At 48.6% G+C, this 18,813-nt stretch overlaps 2 protein-coding genes across 2 annotated transcripts in view; one reads left to right on the forward strand and one right to left on the reverse strand.

Moving 5' to 3' along the window:
- GTF2E2 (general transcription factor IIE, polypeptide 2, beta 34kDa) overlaps positions 1-18,813 on the forward strand; it is a 25,626-nt gene that overhangs the window by 1,935 nt on the left and 4,878 nt on the right. The window contains exons 2-5 of the mRNA XM_009999759.1: positions 9,194-9,285; positions 9,893-10,000; positions 11,911-12,093; positions 12,555-12,648. Coding sequence (XP_009998061.1) covers positions 9,194-9,285; positions 9,893-10,000; positions 11,911-12,093; positions 12,555-12,648 — 477 coding nt within the window. The remainder of the gene's footprint in view (positions 1-9,193; positions 9,286-9,892; positions 10,001-11,910; positions 12,094-12,554; positions 12,649-18,813) is intronic.
- On the reverse strand, positions 3,580-3,914 carry SMIM18 (small integral membrane protein 18). Its single transcript, XM_009999757.1, has one exon. The coding sequence runs from the start codon at positions 3,871-3,873 to the stop codon at positions 3,580-3,582; it is 294 nt and encodes a 97-aa protein (XP_009998059.1). The 5' UTR covers positions 3,874-3,914.

Here is an 18,813-nt window from a genome sequence, read left to right on the forward strand (position 1 = left end):
CAGGAATGTGGGGCTGTGAGGAAATGTGCTTTGTCTTTTTTGCTGCATTCCTGATGAGGCCAGAAAGGCATCAGGATTCCTCTACCATTTTTAATGCAGAATGAGTTCAGCCTCCTTTTGTTTTCCCCTGGAGAGTATTTACCAGCTACTGCAGAAGCAGCAAGGAGGGAGGGAAAATAATGGAGAGCAAGCAGATCCACCTTCTCCCCCTTGCTCTTGGGAACTGGCTCAGAAGTGTTCAGGTTGGCAAGTGAGTGACCAGGTTAAGCAGCCACAAGCCACAAGAGTTGCCCTGTGATGCTGCAGAGTCCAAGTCCTCTTGCCTCCAAACCTGCAGACTGTTGGGTGCCTGTCAGGATGTGTGTCTGTCACAGGTGGGTGCTGGGGAGTTGGGCTAAGAACCTGGGCTGGAAGAATCCCTGTCCCATCACCCTGAAGAAATCAAAATGAAGATGAGTTGTCCTAGCTTAGTGACCACAAAGGTGATGAATAATGTCACTGGGATGACGTGGTAGCATTGGCAGTCCCAGGGTGTGTAGGGCCTGCAGGTTCTCCCATCATTCTGTGACTCCCTGGCTCAGAGAACCTGCCCTTGTCACTGTTTTGGGGAGGAGAGACATTGGGATCCCCCTGATCTTCAAAATGGTCCCAGTGTGAAGACTTGCTTCCCAGAAAGAATAATTATTACTCTAGTTATTTGATTCAGGCAAGTTACTTGAAAAAATTCAGAGCTGCCTTGTGTGCTCAGTTCAGAGCAGCAACTGGAAAACAAAGGACATAGATTGCATCTGTTTCTTTCTTTTTATTGACAAACAGCAAGTTGTGGCCAAGGTCTGAGTTTTTATTTTAAGACCCCTAGAGATCTCAGCCACCAGTATGAAGAGCTGAAGTCTCTGGGAGCTGTTTCACCACTTACTCTTCACATGGGAAGGAATCATCCTGAGGCTCTCGGGCTGTGCAAGGGGAGGGAGATCATTGCCTTCTGCTCCTTGGGCAGAGACCCAGCTCCCTTTAAACAGCTATGAAAGAAGTAGCTGGAGGGAGTCCCAGGATTTTTCCTGCTGTGTGCTTCTCAGGAAGGCATCAGAAAAAGAGGGCAGAGGTGTCACCTCCTGCACCTTGCCTCCTGTCTGGGAGTCCTGTTGCTGTCTGGAGTGTCTGCTTGCAGGACAGAGCCATGTTAATCCATCCAGTGCATCCTGATGGCTGCTCTTGAGCAGGACACAGGCCTCTCAGGGCTGCCAAATGCAGCAGCAGGTAGTGAGGGATCTACCCCATTTCCCTGACAGCAGAAGGCATTCCTAGCACTGACATCTTCGCTGGATGTCTTGGCCTGAATCCTGAGTTGTCTTGGACCTGGGATCTCAGCTTCCATTCATTGTGCTTTGATTTTGAGCTAGAAATGTTCCCTGCACGTGGGGCTGGAAAAACTCCACTGGGAGGAGTGTGGCAGCAGCAGTTGGGGCAGCTTGGGATTGTAGGAGGAGATTGCTCTTCCAAGCCAGTTACTGGCCGAGCTGTGCTGGTCAGTAATGGCCTGGGTACCTTCTGACTCTGTCTCACCAACCAAGAAGGGTCAAATTAGCAAGCCCTTCAGTGTGTTCCAAAGCTTCTGGAGCTTGGGCATAAAGTTCTGATCACTGCAGTGTAAGGACATGAAGGTGCTGGAGAGGGTGCAGAGAAGGGCAGCTAGGCTGGTTAGAGGTCTGGAGAACAGGGCTTATGAGGAGAGGCTGAGGGAGCTGGGGCTGTTCAGCCTGGAGAAGAGGGGGCTGAATGGAGACCTCATTGCTCTCTGCAACTGCCTGAAAGAGGTTGTGGTGAGGTGGGTGTTGGGCTCTTCTCCCTGGTGACCAGTGATAGGACCAGAGGAAATGGAGTCAAGCTGCACCAGCAGAGGTTCAGGCTGGATATTAGGAAAAAAGTTCATCACAGAAAGAGTGGTGAGGCCTTGGAACAGGCTGCCCAGGGAGGTGGTGGAGGCACCATCCCGGGAGGGAGTCAACAAACAGGTGGATGTGGTGCTTCAGGAGATGGTTTAGTGGTTAGGGGTTGTCTGGTGGATGGTTGGACTTGGTCTTCAAAGTTTTTTCCAACCTTGATGATTCTCTGATTGATTCTGTGATTGATTCTGTGAATCTATAGATACTGGCCATAGCACAAAGGTAGACACAGACAGACTGAGAGATCAGTGTTGTCGTTTACTTGTGTGCTTGGCCACTAGGTGGGCTTTGTGTCCCTAATGACAGGAGCTTTCTTTGGGTTTTACATAGTTAACTATCTTGTCCCACCCAGGCTTGGCTCTGGGACAGGTCTCACTGGCCTCCTTTGGGCTCAGGAGTGTGAAAGACTCACCAGGCATTCTTGACAGCAACAGTTGTCACTGAGAACTGCAGAACTCTTATGGTTTTGAGGACTAGAGACCTGATGCAGCTACAGCAGAAAAAGAACCTGGTGAGCTGGAGGTTGGAGTGAGGGGGGTGTGAGTGTCACCTCCCTGGGTGCACTGGCAGGCTGGTGGAGCAAGCTGAGCTCCTCTCCTTGCAGTGGATCCTGTCAGGCTCTAGCACCTTGCCACCTGAGAGCTGCCTCCAGGCTGGGCCATGTCACTGTCCTCTGTGTGTCAGGTCTGCCACCCATCTGCTCTGGTCCCTGCCTGGAGCTGGGGCACTTCCCCTGCAGCTTTGAAAAGCCAAGCTTGGGGTGATACATCCAGCATGTCTGATTCCCTGGAGTGCTGTGGTTGCTGTAGTGGCAGCAGCCTTGAGGCAGGAACATGTTCCTGTTTCTTCTAGCCCACAGGACCACTACAGAAGGCTCCTGGGGGAAGGATCAGGAGCTCTTCAGGTAGCATTTCCAGTCATGTCTCGATACCCAGAAGGTGTTAAACAGGTTGAACACAACGTTAGGGGAGAGCAGTTCTCTGGAACTGGAGAAGGAGTGGAAGAAAGCATCAAATTGTACCAGAAGGGATTGGAAAAGACTGGTTTAGGGATCCATTTCATGTTGACTTGCATTCCCTCCCACCACCCTCTCTTCCAAGAGCAAGAAAATCATCACAAGAAGAGCTGCTGAAGGCAAGAACTGGCACCAGCCTCTCCTGCCTCGCGGGGTCTCTCGCCATTCAGCCCTTCTATCCTGTATCTTTTTCCTCCCTCCTTGGACACCTTTCCTGTCCCTGTGTGGTTGACCTCAGTGGGAGGACACTGCTGTGTCCTTGTGCTGTGTGATCAGATCTTGGAGAGTGTTTATAAGCAACACAGTTTTATGCATGTCACGCACCACTGGTTTGTTCCAGCAGACAAAGATCTAGGCTAGTAACTCAACATAAGCAACAAAAGCTCATTTAAAAACAACAACCTTTTCTTCCCACATAACTTTGCAACTCATCATCCTTCTGCTAAGCACTTGGAAAGCCTTTCCCAATGACTCAAGTTCACATCCAGAGCTAAAATTGCTGTTACATTTAAGTCCAAAAAGAAAAAAGACCCCACACCACGTGACTTGCTCAACCATAAGGTACAAGAGGCTTCTCTCAAGGTGTTAAACCTTCTTCTAAGTGCTGATGCTCCATCCTTCCTACACCACCTCAGTTCCATGCTTTCTGATGCTGTTCAGCATTGCTCTGACAGGGTTGGGTTCATTTTCCAAGTCCTTCATGGTTTTATTTTTCACACAGCAGCAACAGTCTAGGAGTTCATAGAGGAAAGCCAGCACCACCAGGGAGACAACAGTGAAGATGAATATGATGAGGATAATAAAGCAGGCAGTGTTCCAGGTGTCGTGGAAAGGGTAAATTTTTTGCACTTGAAAGCCCAGGTAGTGGGAAATGGATGTGGTCTCATTCCAGTGAGTGGTGTTGGGGGTTGCCATTCTGGAAGAGTAGTCTTAGTGTCCTCACTGTCACCGATTTGGGGGCTGCAACAGAAGAACAAAACTCTTGAGGACTCTGTTAAACAAGACCATGCTGTGATTTTTGTCCCAAAGAACTTCAGCTGGGACTAAGTGCTCACACCTCCTCCAAACAGGGATTGTTACATCCTCATGTTTGATCTCAAAACCACCCATCTCCAAGTGTCTTAACTCGGTGATTTGTCTGGGAAGTTTATTTTGATGATGACTGGTCCATGCAAGCATCATGTAACCTAAGTGACTCCAGAATGAGAGAGCTTTCCTTCTCCACTTCTAGTACTTGCCAAGACAAAAAGGCTACAAAGATAATTTTCAAGGTGTGCAGGGGTTGCAACGACCTGCCCATCATCAGTCTTGAGGTTGGTGCTTGAATGCTGTGAAAGCCCTGGGTGTTCTTTTGGTGCTCTCAGCAAAACAAGACATCTTGGTAGAACCCTCCATACCTGAGTGGTGAGAGAAGCTTATGACATGTTAGTGTCACAGGAGTTGGTTTGCTTGGTGTTTTGTTTGGGTTTTATTTTCTCCTATTTGGGAGAAAGAGAGAAATCAGTCTTTACAAAAGTGTGTGTCTTGTCACTGTTTTGGAGGATGTTTTTCAAAGAATGGAAGTGAACTGAACTAAAGTGAATGGCCAGCAGGGCAAGGGAGATTCTCCTCCCCCTCTGCTCTGCCCTGGTGAGACCACATCTGCAGTGCTGTGCCCAGTTCTGGGCTCCCCAGTTCCAGAGGGACAGGGAGATGCTGAAGAGAGTCCAACAGAGGCTACAGGGATGATGAAGGGACTGGAACACTTGTCATATGGAGAAAGGCTGAGAGACCTGGGGCTGTTTAGTCTGGAGAAGAGAAGACTGAGAGGGGACCTGGTGAATGTCTGTCAGTATCTGCAGGGTGGGTGTCAGGAATGGGCCAGTGTCTGTTCAGTGGTGCCTGTGACAGGACGAGGGGAAATGGCCCCAAGTGACAACACAGGAAGTTCCACCTCAACAGGAGGAGAAACTTGTTTGCTGTGAGGGTGACAGAGCCCTGGGCCAGGCTGCCCAGAGAGGTGGTGGAGTCTCCTTCTCTGGAGACTTTCCAGACCCACCTGGACACGTTCCTGTGTGACCTGCCCTGGGTGTTCCTGCTGCAGCAGGGGGCTTGGACATGATGATCTTCAGAGACCCCTTCCAAACTCCTGTGATTCTGTGAAAAGTTCAGTAGAACCATAATACAATATCTAGTACAAACCAACAATCCTGGTTCCTTCAAACTCCTTAGAATAGATAATGAGGAAAACCCAACCCTTTCTGAGGAGTTCTCATTTCTTATTTTTTCAATTGCATTCTCTGCTTAACTGCTGGGAAAGGAATCTCATCCTTGGACCAACACTGTCTGTACCCAGCAGAAGACAAGGCTGCTTGGTGGTGCTGGGGGGAGGAGATGAAACAAGAAGTTGGCTTTGGGGAGCCTGCCTTTGGTGTTGCTGTTGAGAAGAAGTGCTGTTGTTTTGGAGGGGCTGTTGCTCAAAAGTGTGGAAGTAGGAGTTGCCTCTTGTCATTTCTGAGGTGTGTCTGGAACAAAAGAAGTGGTTTTGTCTGTCTCTGAGTTTATTTGAGCATCAGGAATAGGCAGTTGAGGTGTTTGGCAGTAGTGCCTTTACATTTACCAATCTGGTTTTCCCCCCTGGTTTCCTTCTTTCCCTGCCTTTTGCCTCCCAAAACAGAGGGAACTTTTGGTACTTCTGGTGTCTTGTCTAATGTAATAAAAAAAATGTCCAAGGAGCCACTGTAAGCTCTGGTTACCTGTCAGAGAGCACTGCAGGAGGCTGTGAAATACCCTTGGAATCTTTCAGGCAATTGAAAACCAGGTGTGGGAGAAGGAGAAGGGGTCAGATCTCCCTGTCCCCTTGAGGAAAAAGCAAGGAGTTTTTAGGTTAAATATGGTGATGATGAGAAAACCAAAATAAAAAAAAAGAAAAGCCAGCTGTGTTCATCACAAAAGGCTCCTGGCTGCCCATGTGTGGGTGAATTTCACTCAGTGATCAGAACTGCAGGAGGAAGGGGTAAGGCTGATGTTCTCTTGATTAAACTCTGCCCTCAGGAAATGCTTCGATGAACCTCGTCTGTCTCAGGAATCATTCTGCAACCAACCCCTTTTAGGCAGTGAGAACTACATCCTGTGCCAGAGGCCAAGTGGGATGGGGCCCACCAAAAAGATTCCTTCAAGGAGTCCAAGCACCTGTCATTATTTTTTGTCTCGTGATTAAAAGCAAGGATATTGTGAGATCCAGGATGATGCAGCCAAACCTGCTTGCTCTTCAGGTCTTATTTTTATTGCTGAAATCACCTACATTTTGGGCTTTATCCTTCTGGATTGAAATTGAAACAGAACAGGTTTGTTGTTGGGCAGATCCCTGGCATTAGTGTTTGTCACAGACATTTACTGGAGCAGTTACAGTAACTTCTGTTTCTGTTAAATCTCTGACTGAATAGACAGAATTGTAATTAGATACACAAAGTATGACTGAAATGGGTAGGACTCATGAAACCCTCCCTCCCTCCCTCCCTCCCTCCCTTCCTTCCTTCCTTCCTTCCTTCCTCCTAAATTCTAGGGGGAGGGGGCTGAATAAAAGCCTGTAGAGTCCCCTTTGAGGGTTAATTAAAACAAGCAGGATTTAAATGTGTATTTTAAATGGCAAGAGAGTATCCTCAGGAGAGAAAGGAGTTTCATTCTGAGGTTTTTCAAGGGATTTCCAAGACTGAGGATTTTGTTGCCCTCTGTTACAGAGAAGTTTGCTGTAAGCACAAAAAAATAAACTGTTTCCTCTGCTGGGAAGTTTAGTATTTTGGTTATTGCTAAAAATGATGAAGCCCTGGGGTCTCTGGGGAGACTGGGCATGTTCAGGTTCTATAGCCAGGACCCTTTTCTGGCACAGCTCCCTTCTTGAAGGGGCAGCTTTGTTCCTGGGAGAGGAGGAGAGTGGTGGGCACAGCTCCCCAGGCAGCACAGTGCAGCAACCAGCCCCTTCCCACCCCACCATCAGGGCAGATCAACATCAGCTGCTCCTTGCTGCAGTTATTAAAATATAAGGCTGAGAGAGCTGCTGCTGAGTGCTCAGAATGAGCCCTAATTAGGTTATTTAGCCTCTTGGAAAGCTGTCACAAATGGTCTGGTTTCATGCAGCTGGACTGGTTTTTTGTAAGGGCACATTTTGAGTTTGGGTTGTAAGCCAGACTGCTTGGCATGCAGTTCAGCTATTGTATGTATCCAACTTAAATATTTAATGAGTTGGCTTCTGGAATATCTGTATTAGGCTTTAATTTAAATGTATCATCCTCTTTAGGCACTGCAGAGGAGAGCAGCTTTGCTTGAAATCATGTGCAGGGAATAGAGGGAAATGACTGGCAAAAAAATCATCTCAATGCAATACTTAGGGAAGTCCTGTTTAAGAAAGCACTGAATAAACATCTTGGAGTAAGAACAATTACAAATATCAGATGGATTCTAAGCTGGCTGGGTTGTGTCGGTGGCTGCTCCACCATCTGCAGGGTTAACCACATGCAATGGGGATTTTCCTCCTGGTCTAATGTACCAAAACCCTAGAAGAGGTTTCTTGCCTATCCCTGAGCACTGATCTCTTGTAGGCAGCTTAATTGTATTTCCTCCACTGCAGGTTTAGCTGCCTTTGTTTGAGGGAAAAGCCTTTCCCTGTCATTTCTAGAAAACCCTGGGGAATGGCTGAGGAGGAAGCTGAGGCTGCAGGGAGCAGCCTGCCTCCCTGCAAGCACCAAATCCATTTTGTTCCCTGAATCTTGGGCTCGGGGGGATTAGCTGTTCTGTAAGATGGAGTGGGCATCAGTTTCCCAGGAGTGCACAGATGGTGCAAGACAAGCTCCTCCACCTTCAGCGCAGGAAAATCCCCCCCCCACCCCTAAACCTAGAGAAAAACCAGCCTGATTCTAAGCAGCTTGTAGGTTACAGGCATCTTTTCTTCCAGTAAACAAGAGAAACGTTATGAAATGATGCACACCTACCTCTGGGCTGCAGGGATGCTGCAGATCTGGTCTGGTCCCTGTTTTTTCTGGTGCAGCCTGTGGCACAGCTCGGATGGAGCTTCCCTGCCATTGGCCAGAGCTGCTGCTGACAGCTTCCTCTGCTCATTTGCATCCAACCCCAGAGAGGGAATCATGCAGAAGCTGGATTCTTCCTGTTCCCAGTAAGAAGCAGAGCCCTTCCTGTTCTCATTTTGGTGCCTGCTGAGTTGGCTGGGTGAGAATGACTCTGCTCTGTGCTGGAAAGCAGGTGGGCAAACCGTGACCTTTGAAGGGTTGGGATCTGCAGATGGGTTAGATTGATTTGTCCTGAACTGCAGTAGGCAGGCAGGCAGGTTAAAGGAGATCATCTCCTCGATTCAACAGACTAGTCATCTTAACTATTTGTTAACTCTGAGTTCAGACTGGTTACTTCAAACCTGTCCTTGCACATGGAATTGTATCTTTTTAAAATGCCCTGCGGAGACATAAATTGTTCATGATAAAAGGGCACTCCGTGGGGGGAAGTCCCAAGAGGCTGTGTTTTCAAGCATTTATTTTTATCCCTTTTCCCATCTTAATTTAGTAACCAGAATAAAATGTTCTGCAGCTGGAGTTGCACAGGTTCTTCTGTGTTCATTTCATCGTTGTGCTGTCTTATCTCCTGGTACGATGTCACCTCAGTACAGGTTGGGGTGTGTTGCACTGGGACAACAATTCAGCATCTCCTCAGTTGTTGAGTCTTGTTCTGTCTTCACATATGGTGAGGTTTGTTCCTGTGTCAAGCTTGCTTCCAAAACTCTTGTAAGGTTGTTAATGATTGTTTAATTAATTTGATAGGACTGTGCATTCAACAGAAATAGCCACAAACCACAACCAAAAGCCACTGTCTCCCACACCATCCTTGTAGATAAGCTGATCAAGTATGGGCTTGGTGATCAGGTAGTGAGGTGGATCAAGAACTGGTTGAAAGGAAGAAGTCAGGGAGTTGTAGTCAATGGGGCAGGCTGCCCAGAGAGGCTGTGGAGTCTCCTTTTCTGGAGACATTCCAACCCCCCTGGCCACGTTCCTGTGTGATGTGCTCTGGGTGCCCCTGCTCTGGCAGGGGGGTTGGGCTGGGGGAGCTTCCCAGGTCCCTTCCAACCCCTGGGATTTTGTGATTCTGTGTGGTTCTGAAATCCTGGGGAAGCAGAGTGAGGAAGAGCAGGAGTGCAGAGCCAGCAGGGGCTTGTTGAAAGCATCATTTCCTTGTTTGTTTTTTCCTTTTGTAGATCACAGCAATGGATCATTTAACTTGAAAGCCCTTTCAGGAGGCTCTGGCTACAAATTTGGAGTCCTTGCTAAAATAGTGAATTATATGAAGGTACTGTATTTTGATGTCAAATGATGATATTTTTTTATTCTTCCTGCAAGACTGAGAATTTCAAGAAGCTGTTTGTTACATTCAAAGTGCTGCCAGGAAATGCTCAGCATATTGTTCCATTAGTTCCACTAATTAGTCCAGGTCACTTTACAACCAGCAGAATGTTGGGTTTTTTTATTTGCAGTAGAAACAGGAATTGCAAGATGCTGCCAGCTTTTAGGATTGATGAGCTATTTCTTCAAAACAATGTGAAATTTGGTGCTGGACAGATGACTTTGTCATCAGTTTCAGCTGATACCCATTTTTTTTCCCCCTCCTACTCTGAAAAAACCCCACCTTGGAACTCAATGTGCTGTGTGAAAGTGTCTGTCTTGGTTTTGCAAAAGTGTGGTTTAGTTACTTGCTGATTATTTTAGTTACTTGCTGATCATTTTAGTGACTTGCTGATCTTTTTAGTGACTTGTTGATCATTTTAGTGACTTGCTGATTATTTTCGTGACTTGTTGATCATTTTAGTGACTTGCTGATCATTTTAATTACTTGCTGATCATTGAGTGGGTGAAGAAAATAAGTCCAGAACTCTAATAGATCCTGTTTGCTTTTCCAGACCAGGCACCAGCGTGGAGACACTCATGCATTAACCCTGGATGAAATTTTGGATGAAACACAGCATTTAGATATTGGACTCAAACAGAAACAATGGTTAATGAGCGAGGTAAAGAAAAGACATCTCTAGATTTTAACTTAGAGACCAAAGGATGATGATAAACCTGAAGTGGATGTTTATTATTTCATTACAATAATCTCATTCATCCCCCCCCTTGAGCCATGTGTTTGTCTTGTACTTCCTGCTGGGGAGAGAAGGGGGAAATTAAAGCTGTTCTGATCTTTTTAAGGACATGTTAGAATTGCTGCATACAGAGAAGTGGATTTATTAATTCCTAGTTTTATAGAAACAAGTTGTTTTTCTGAAGGAGTTTCTTTCAAACTAAGATTCAAGGAGAGAGCTCTTCCAGCATCAAAGATGGTCAAGTAATTAAACCAAGGCCACAATTAAATGACTTAATTTAACTAAACTATGGCACAAAATTCCTGGCTTTCTGTTACTGAAATGAAGGATTCTGATCTGAAATCTGTGTCTGAAATAGTGAGGCAATAGATCTGCAAACTCCACCCCTGAAGTTCTTCAGTCTCACTCTAGATGCTGGATCTGATTGTTACAGATCTTGCCACCATATTCATCTTCATGCTTCCTTGAGCTGAATGTCTGAGTGGAATGTCAAGAGGAATCAATCAGCAAAATATCTTCTTTGTGTTTATACTTGACTGGCATCCCTGGTTTTGCTCAGATCATATTTTAAATTCTCACAACAGAGTAGTAAAACCTGTGGAGACAAGGGGGGGAAAAAGTGAAACTAGTAAAAAATAATAAAACTGGGATGGTTTTAACTAGTATCAGCCTGTAGCATTCCCTTGCTAGCAGTACTAGTATTCTGGGGTGCAGAAACCCCCAGTCTGGTAATGTTGGTTGTGGTGGAGGCTTGACTTTGCTGAAGCCTTTCAAAAGGCTCAGGTTGTTTCCATCATGAAGCAGAATATCAAGGGGGAATGAAAAAGCTCCTCCCAGGAAGTGTAGGTAAAATGATCACTGAGTCATTCCTGGATGAGAAGAGGGGAACAAACACCCTGCAGAGCCAAAGTTAGTGATCTTTTCTGTGAGAGGTGTTTTCTCCCTCCTTTCTTCTTTCTGTGTCTCTTCTCTTTCTCCTTTCAGGGTCAGGCTGGCACCTGCAGAAGAAACTAAGTAGAGTTATAGGTGAACTCCCATTGGGGTCCTGCCTGTGCAGCAAAACTGATTTGGAGCATATCTTAGATCATTTCAATTGTCCATGAGCTCCTGGTCAGCTTCAGAAGTCAAAGCCTCCTGTGCAGGAGGTCTGCTCTTCTCAATGTCTTCTACAGCTGCTGGTGCCAGTTGCCAGCAGCTGGGGAAGAGTGTCTCCTGTTTTGTTCACCCCAGGTTAATGTCTTGCAGATCTGTGTCATCCATGGGAGCCCAGCTTGATCTGTCCAGGTGTGGGTTTGCACTTTATCTGCAGGCAAAGGACACTCTTCTGTCTTCCCTCTTCTCTGTGTTTTCATTCCTTGCTCAGAAAGGAGGGCATGGGGGGCTTTCTGCCCTGAGAGGCTTCATGGAATCATAGAACCATTCAGGTTGGAAAAGCCCCTTGGGATCACTGAGTCCAACCATCATCTCTACTCTACCAAGTTCTCCCCTAAACCATCTCCACCAACACCACATCCAAACCACCCTTCAACACACCCAGGGATGGTGACTCCACCACCTCCCTGGGCAGCCTGTTCCAGGGTCTGACCACTCTTGCTGTGAAAAGATGTTTCCTAATGTCCAGACCTTCAAGCCCAGAGCCTCCTTTGGTGCTTTGTGCTTTATGTTGTGTTGGATTCTCCCTGGCCTGGTGGATCCAAGGATTGAAAATCCATTTCAAACTCAAGGTTCCACCTGTAGCTCATGGCTGATGTGCTCCAGCTGCTCCAAAGTGCACTGGGAAAAAAGTCCTGGTGTGTCCTCTTCTTCAAGGCTTAAACTTGGTGTCCCTGTTACAGGCTCTAGTCAACAACCCCAAGATAGAAGTTGTAGATGGCAAGTATGCTTTCAAACCCAAGTACAACTTGAAGGATAAAAAGGCTCTGCTCAGGCTCCTGGACAAGCACGACCAGCGAGGACTGGGAGGAATCCTCTTAGAAGATATTGAGGAAGGGCTGCCCAATGCCCAGAAAGCTATAAAGGTGAGTGGAGAAATCAGCAAACACATTCCAGTTACCTTCTCTGAGGGGAGGCAGAGGCTGAGAATTTTCTCAGCAGTTGCTTCTGTTCTTTGGCCGAATCACACCCTGTTTCAGAAGATCTGCTGTTGTCACTTTTCCTGTGTTTCATCCCTTGCTTGCAGAGTTGGCCTGATGGCCCAGCACAGCTGTCAAAGTTCTTGCTCACAAAAGACTCTGGATCTCCCACTTTCCAGCTGCAGGCATTTAGTTCTGCTTTTAACCTCAGGCCTCCCTTATCTCATCTCTGATTTCTTAGTGCACTTCCCTGCAGTGCCTGCTTTGGGAGCTTCTCATTGCCAGTGACCTTACTCCTCTTTTTTTGTGCTTTTGATATCCCAGGGCCTGGGGCTGTTGTTGGTGTTGGGATCCTTATACTTGGAGACAAAGTGATTTTGAGTTGTTCTTTTGCATTTGCTTTTGAGGCTTTAGGGGACCAGATCATCTTTGTGAATCGCCCTGATAAGAAGAAGATTCTTTTCTACAATGACAAGAGCTGCCAGTTTTCTGTGGATGAAGGTGAGTGTTTGTTGATGTATTGCCTTGAGAATTGATTTGCACTCACCTGAAGCAGCTGTGCCTTTAGGCAGAGCAGCCTTTGAAGGTGGTGATGAAATATTAGGAATATCCAGATGTCAGGAGAAATGGTTTCTATGAACACAGGGCTCACAAGACTAACCAGTGGTTCCAGGGACAATATCCTGGTTTATAATGGATACATTGGAACATGGCACCAGGAATCCAGCAATTCCCTTCAAGTGCAGCAGTGCAGAAGAGACAAAAATCAACTGACTGTGACTAAAATGGCATCTAACGTTTTGCTGGGTGAAGGGCAGCCAAAAAAAACCCCAAAAGAAGGGCTTCTGGGTGCAAGTCTGCAGCTGTTTCCCAGTTCCATCATCACGTGCCTTTTATTGGTGAAGACAAGAAGCCAGGAATGGAAGAGGAGGAAGCACAAGGGCAGGACATGTGAGGCAGAGTCCTGAGAATGGATAGTTTCCAACTGGGAGGAGAGCAGATGTGGGGCAATGCTGCTGCCTGGAGCTGGAGCAGATCTGGGACTTCAGCTGGTGTTCTCTGTCCAGCAGGGTGGTAAAATCCTCTGGGACAACGTGGCTGGTCCTGCCCAGAAATCAGCTGCACAGCATCCAGAACTTCCTTGTTAGGTACCACACTTGTGTCCTCAGTAACAACATCTTGCTTGCACAAAGGAGATGTGACACCTGCAGCACTGAAAAACCTGGCAATGAATCTCTTTTTAAACCCTTGATTCCTCTCACTCCTTGAGGGTGGCAGTTGGGATGATATGGGAAGTGCAGGGTGACAAGACTTTAGGCTGCATTCCCTGGGGAATTTCTCACCCCTCAGGTGTTGATGAATGTACCATGAACACTGTCATCCTGGTCAGGATGTGTCTCTTCAGTCTGCCAGCCCCCAGCTGGTAGAGGTTTGAACATGGCCAAACCATTTAGAAATCAGCCACTGTTAAGAGAAAAGCTTCTAAGTTTTTAGCAGCTACTGGTTGTGTTACAGTCATGATGGCTGATCATTGATCATTGCTTGTGGTGCAATTCTTCCCAGATAACTGATACCCAACCATCATAAAAGAGTTCTCAGAGGGAGATGTGGACCCTGTTGCCCTTTAGTTTGTAGTAACTCCAGGATTAACTGTGAAGTTTAATAAAAGAGCCTGTTTTATTGAGACAGAGCAACAGATTTCCCATGAAGCTGTGATAGTTCCAGTGCCAGCTCTTCTGAGGGAGCTGCTATCTTAGAGTCATGGAATGGTTTGGGTTGGAAGGGGACTCAAAGATCATCTAGATCCAAACCCCTGCATGGGCAGGGACACCTCCCACCAGCCCAGGCTGCACAAGCCCCATCCAACCTGCCCTTCAACACTGCCAGGGATGGGGCAGCCACAGCTTCCCTGGGCAACCTGGGCCAGGCTCTCACCACCCTCACAGCAAAGAATTCCCTCCTTATGTCTGCCCTCAATCTCCCTCTTCCAGTTTTAATCCCTTCCCCCTTGTCCTCTCCCTCCCTGCCCTTGTCCCAAGCCCCTCCCCAGCTTTCCTGGAGCCCCTTCAGGCACTGGAAGCTGCTCTAAGGTCTCCCTGGAGCCTTCTCTTCTCCAGGCTGAACACCCCAACTCTCCCAGCCTGGCTCCAGAGCAGAGCTGCTCCAGCCCTTGGATCACCTTCATGCCCTCCTCTGGAGGCTTCCAGGAGCTTGACTAAAATGTGTTTAGGAACAAGCAGTGCAGGCTGTTGCAATCAAAGGGGGGAAAGGTTAAAAAAAAACCCCACCAACCCAACTCTAAAACCCCTTGAAACAAAACGTTTCAGCCATTTCCATGTCCTGAGTAAGGAAAGGATTGAAGCCCACGGTGTCTGAAGAAGGGACACAAGTGGTGAGCACCGTTTGTAGTTCAAGATGGCTTTGCTTCCTTTCATCCGCAGGTGGCAGCAGGTTCCCATCTGAGCAGAAAGTGGGTTTGGTGGTTGTTCTGTTCCTGCTGGTCTGGGTTTCCTTTTCAGGCAGAGGATGCTTTGTTCTGAGACAGGGCAAAAATACCTTCTCTTTTGTGAACTTTGTGAGCTGCCTGTGCCTGCCACAGCTCTTAAAGCATCCTTGAGTGGCTTCACTCCCTCACTGCAGAACAGGTCCTTTTTCCAACCCTGTTATCCTGTAGGATAGGATAGACAGTCTCTCTCCTTCCCAAGCAGTTCTGCTTTCTGATCCCCCCCAGAGCCCCAGCAGCATCTCTCTTAGGGTGGCACCAACAGGATGTCAGGACACGTTCCCACCTCAGCAGTGCTGGTGCAGCTCATTATCTCCAGCAACATTGAAATGGAGGTTTTAGAAGACTGCAAAATCAGCCTCCACGTGCTGTCAGACTCTTTGATCTAGCAGCAGGTGACAGATCAAAATATGTTTCTAGTTTAATGTTTATCCTTAGAAATAAAGGCTTTGCAGTCCTATCACCAGCAGGGCCAGGGAGGGGATTCTGCCCCTCTGCTCTGGTCAGACCCCACCTGCAGGGCTGTGTCCAGCTCTGGAGCCCTCAGCACAGGAAGGACATGGAGCTGTTGGAGAGAGTCCAGAGAAGGGCACCAAAGATGATCCAAGGGCTGGAGTAGCTCTGATCTGAGCCAGGCTGGGAGAGTTGGGGTGTTCAGCCTGGAGAAGAGAAGGCTCCAGGGAGACCTTAGAGCACCTTCCAGTGCCTGAAGGGGCTCCAGGAAAGCTGGGGAGGGGCTTGGGACAAGGGCAGGGAGGGATGAGACAAGGAGGAACAGTTTTAATCTAGGAGAGGGGAGATTGAGTTGAGATCTTAGGAAGAAATTATGTGCTGTGAGGGTGGTGAGACCCTGGCCTAGGCTGCCCAGGGAAGCTGTGGCTGCCCCATCCCTGGCAGTGTTGAAGGGCAGGTTGGATGGGGCTTGGAGCAGCCTGGGCTGGTGGGAGGTGTCCCTGCCCATGCAGGGGGTTGGAACCTGATGATCTTGAAGGTCCCTTCCAACCTTTACCATCCTGTGATTCTGCCATATCACAGAATCCCAGGGGTTGGAAGGGACCTGGAAAGCTCCCCCAGCCCAACCCCCCTGCCAGAGCAGGGGCACCCAGAGCACATCACACAGGAACGTGCCCAGGGGGGTTGGAATGTCTCCAGAGAAGGAGACTCCACAGCCTCTCTGGGCAGCCTGGCCCAGTTTTCCAACATGTGTTGTCTGGGCTTAATACCCTCTAAAAGTTAGGTGTCCTCTCCCATCACTGCCTGATCTCCCAAAGCAAAGCCAGAGGAGCTGCTGGCACAATTTGGAGGTTGCTGCCTATAAAGGAGTGGGAGGAACTTCTTCCTGGGAGTGCAGGACTCTGTGGCTGCAGTTGTTCTGATGGCTGAAGAAGCTTGTGAAGATAAATCCCAACGTGCCACAGCAGCTGTGCAGACCCTGTGTGTCATGATCTCAAGGGTACTGGAGAAGCTTTTTGCAGTAAGGAATGGCTTTTGTTGCTCTTCTTCTGTGGTTGGCCAAGGCAGGGTCAGGTTGCTTGTGTTCCTTCTTGACTTCCTGACTCAATTAATCTTTGGTCAGATCCACGTAGCTGGAAGTGTTTAGAAAAGCTGGGCTAGATTTCAGGTGCTGCAGCCAAGGGAAGCCTTTTGGTGCTGGGGTTGAACCCTTTGAGCTCTGAACCAAACTTGTACCCTGTGCTGGCTGAATGCTGAAGGGCCAGTTTGGTTCCTTAACTGGTTAAAAATGGGATCTCTCATGGGTGCAATGTGGGAAGTCTTGTACTGCCTAAAAAGCTGGACACTTAATCATCCATGGTTTTAACATTCTTCCTGAGCACCTTGGAAGAAATTGAAAGAAGGGGTAAAGCCCCTGAAATGTAGCAGTAGAAAAATTGCTGCTGGGATCAGTGATGAAATTATGGCTCTGGTGTTGAATTCCAAGATGGTCCAGGGGCAGCACAGACTTAATATCAAGCACATTTTCCTTCTGGTCTAAATCTAGCCCTGTGCTCCTGGGGGTTGCCAGGACTCCCTCTTCCCCACTCCACACTTGTTTCTTTCCTTTTGCCCCCTTGTTTTTTTTTCATCTGGTCTTGTCCCCTGCTCAGCTCAGGGAATATTTTTAAGCTGCTTTGAACCTCTGGCAGATTTTCTTCCCAGCATGACACAGCTGTTGAGCTCCAGAAGCCATCTCCAGCTTTTTGCAAGAGCAGGTGAGGCAGTCACAAGTGCAGGATGAGCTGCCCTCAAGTCCCCATGCTGCCATTTACCCATAAAACACAGAATCACAGGATCTTAGGGGTTGGAAGGGACCTCCAAAGATCATCCTGCCAGAGCTGGCAAAAAAAACACTAGGGCAGGTCACTCAGAAACACATCCAGGCAGGTCTTGAAAGTCTCCAGAGAAGGAGACTCCACACCCTCTCTGGGCAGCCTGGCCCAGGGCTCTGTCACCCTCACAGTGAAGAAGTTCTTCCTCATGTTGAGGTGGAACTTCCTGGGCTCCAGTTTGAATCCATTGCCCCTCATCCTGTCACAGGGCACAAGTGACAGGAGCTTGTCCTGCCTTCTTGATGCCCTCATGTATTTATAGACATTAATTAGATCCCCCCTCAGTCTTCTCCTCTCTAGACTGAACACCCACAGGTCTCTCAGCCTTTCCTCATCAGGCAGGTGTTCCAGCCCCTCCATCATCCTCATCCCTGCCTCCCCTCCCCAGAGACAGGCTCACCTGCTGCATCCTCCTGCCTGGCTGACCAGAAGTGTGGACACTACTCCAGAGGTGGTTGAGGACAGTCATGGGATCACTGCATGCCATTTCATAGGATCACAGACTGGTTTGTATTGGAAGGGACCTTCAAGATCATCCAGTTTCAACCCCCTGCATGGGCAGGGACACCTCCCACCAGCCCAGGTTGCTCCAAGCCCCATCCAACCTGCCCTTCAACACTGCCAGGGATGGGGCAGCCACAGCTTCCCTGGGCAACCTGGGCCAGGCTCTCCCTCCTCCCTGTCCCCTCTCATGGACTGTTTTTTACAGGTGGTGACCTCCTATGTACCTAGACCATCTCCAGAGGCCAGGGTTGAGGGTATTTCAGATTCTCCTCAAGGAAGTTTCCACTTCCTGGTTTGTGCCAAGGGTGTGAATTTGGGGGGGGTAGAAACACCAGAGCTCCACATGCTGCTGGTTCCTGAGAACTGTTGTTGCTGCCAGTGCTGCCCACAGGCTCTCACATTCCAGAGAGGATGTCACAATCCTTCAGGTGGCTTTTTTCCCAAGCTTTTTTCAGTGATGACCAGTGACAGGACAAGGGGCAGTGGGTTCAAACTGGAGCACAGGAGGTTCCATGTGAATCTCAGGAAGAACTTCTTTGCTGTGAGAGTGACAGAGCCCTGGGCCAGGCTGCCCAGAGAGGCTGTGGAGTCTCCTTCTCTGGAGACATTCCAACCCCCCTGGCCACGTTCCTGTGTGATGTGCTCTGGGTGCCCCTGCTCTGGCAGGGGGGTTGGGCTGGGGGAGCTTTCCAGCTCCCTTCCAACCCCTGAGATTCTGTGATTCTATGATAAATGTGACAGGCAACATGGAAATGGGGCAGTGCCAGCCAGGCAGCTGCTCTCTTGGCTTTAATTCTTGCCCTTAGCTCAGTGCCTGGTGTGACACCCAATGGGTTTGGTGAGGAGGCAGGAGATCATTTCCCTTCAGGTGGCACCCAACATACAAGCAGCTCCTGAAGGCTGGGAGCTCTGTGTGCTTCTCCACAGCCCAGAAACCAGCCCTGTCCTGGGCTGCATCACCAGCAGCGTGGGCAGCAGGGCCAGGGAGGGGATCCTGCCCCTCTGCTCTGCTCTGGTGAGACCCCACCTGCAGTGCTGTGTCCAGCTCTGGAGCCCTCAGCACAGGAAGGACATGGAGCTGTTGGAGAGAGTCCAGAGAAGGGCAACAAAGATGGTCCAAGGGCAGGAGCAGCTCTGGTCTGGAGCCAGGCTGGGAGAGTTGGGGTGTTCAGCCTGGAGAAGAGAAGGCTCCAGGGAGACCTGAGAGCAGCTTCCAGTGCCTGAAGGGGCTCCAGGAAAGCTGGGGAGGGGCTTGGGACAAGGGCAGGGAGGGAGAGAATGAGGGGGAATGGATTAAAACTGGAAGAGGGGAGATGTAGGTGAGACATAAGG

The sequence above is a fragment of the Chaetura pelagica genome, unplaced genomic scaffold, assembly GCF_000747805.2.
Source record: "Chaetura pelagica isolate M959 unplaced genomic scaffold, ChaPel_1.0 scaffold1366, whole genome shotgun sequence".
Taxonomy (NCBI): domain Eukaryota; kingdom Metazoa; phylum Chordata; class Aves; order Apodiformes; family Apodidae; genus Chaetura; species Chaetura pelagica.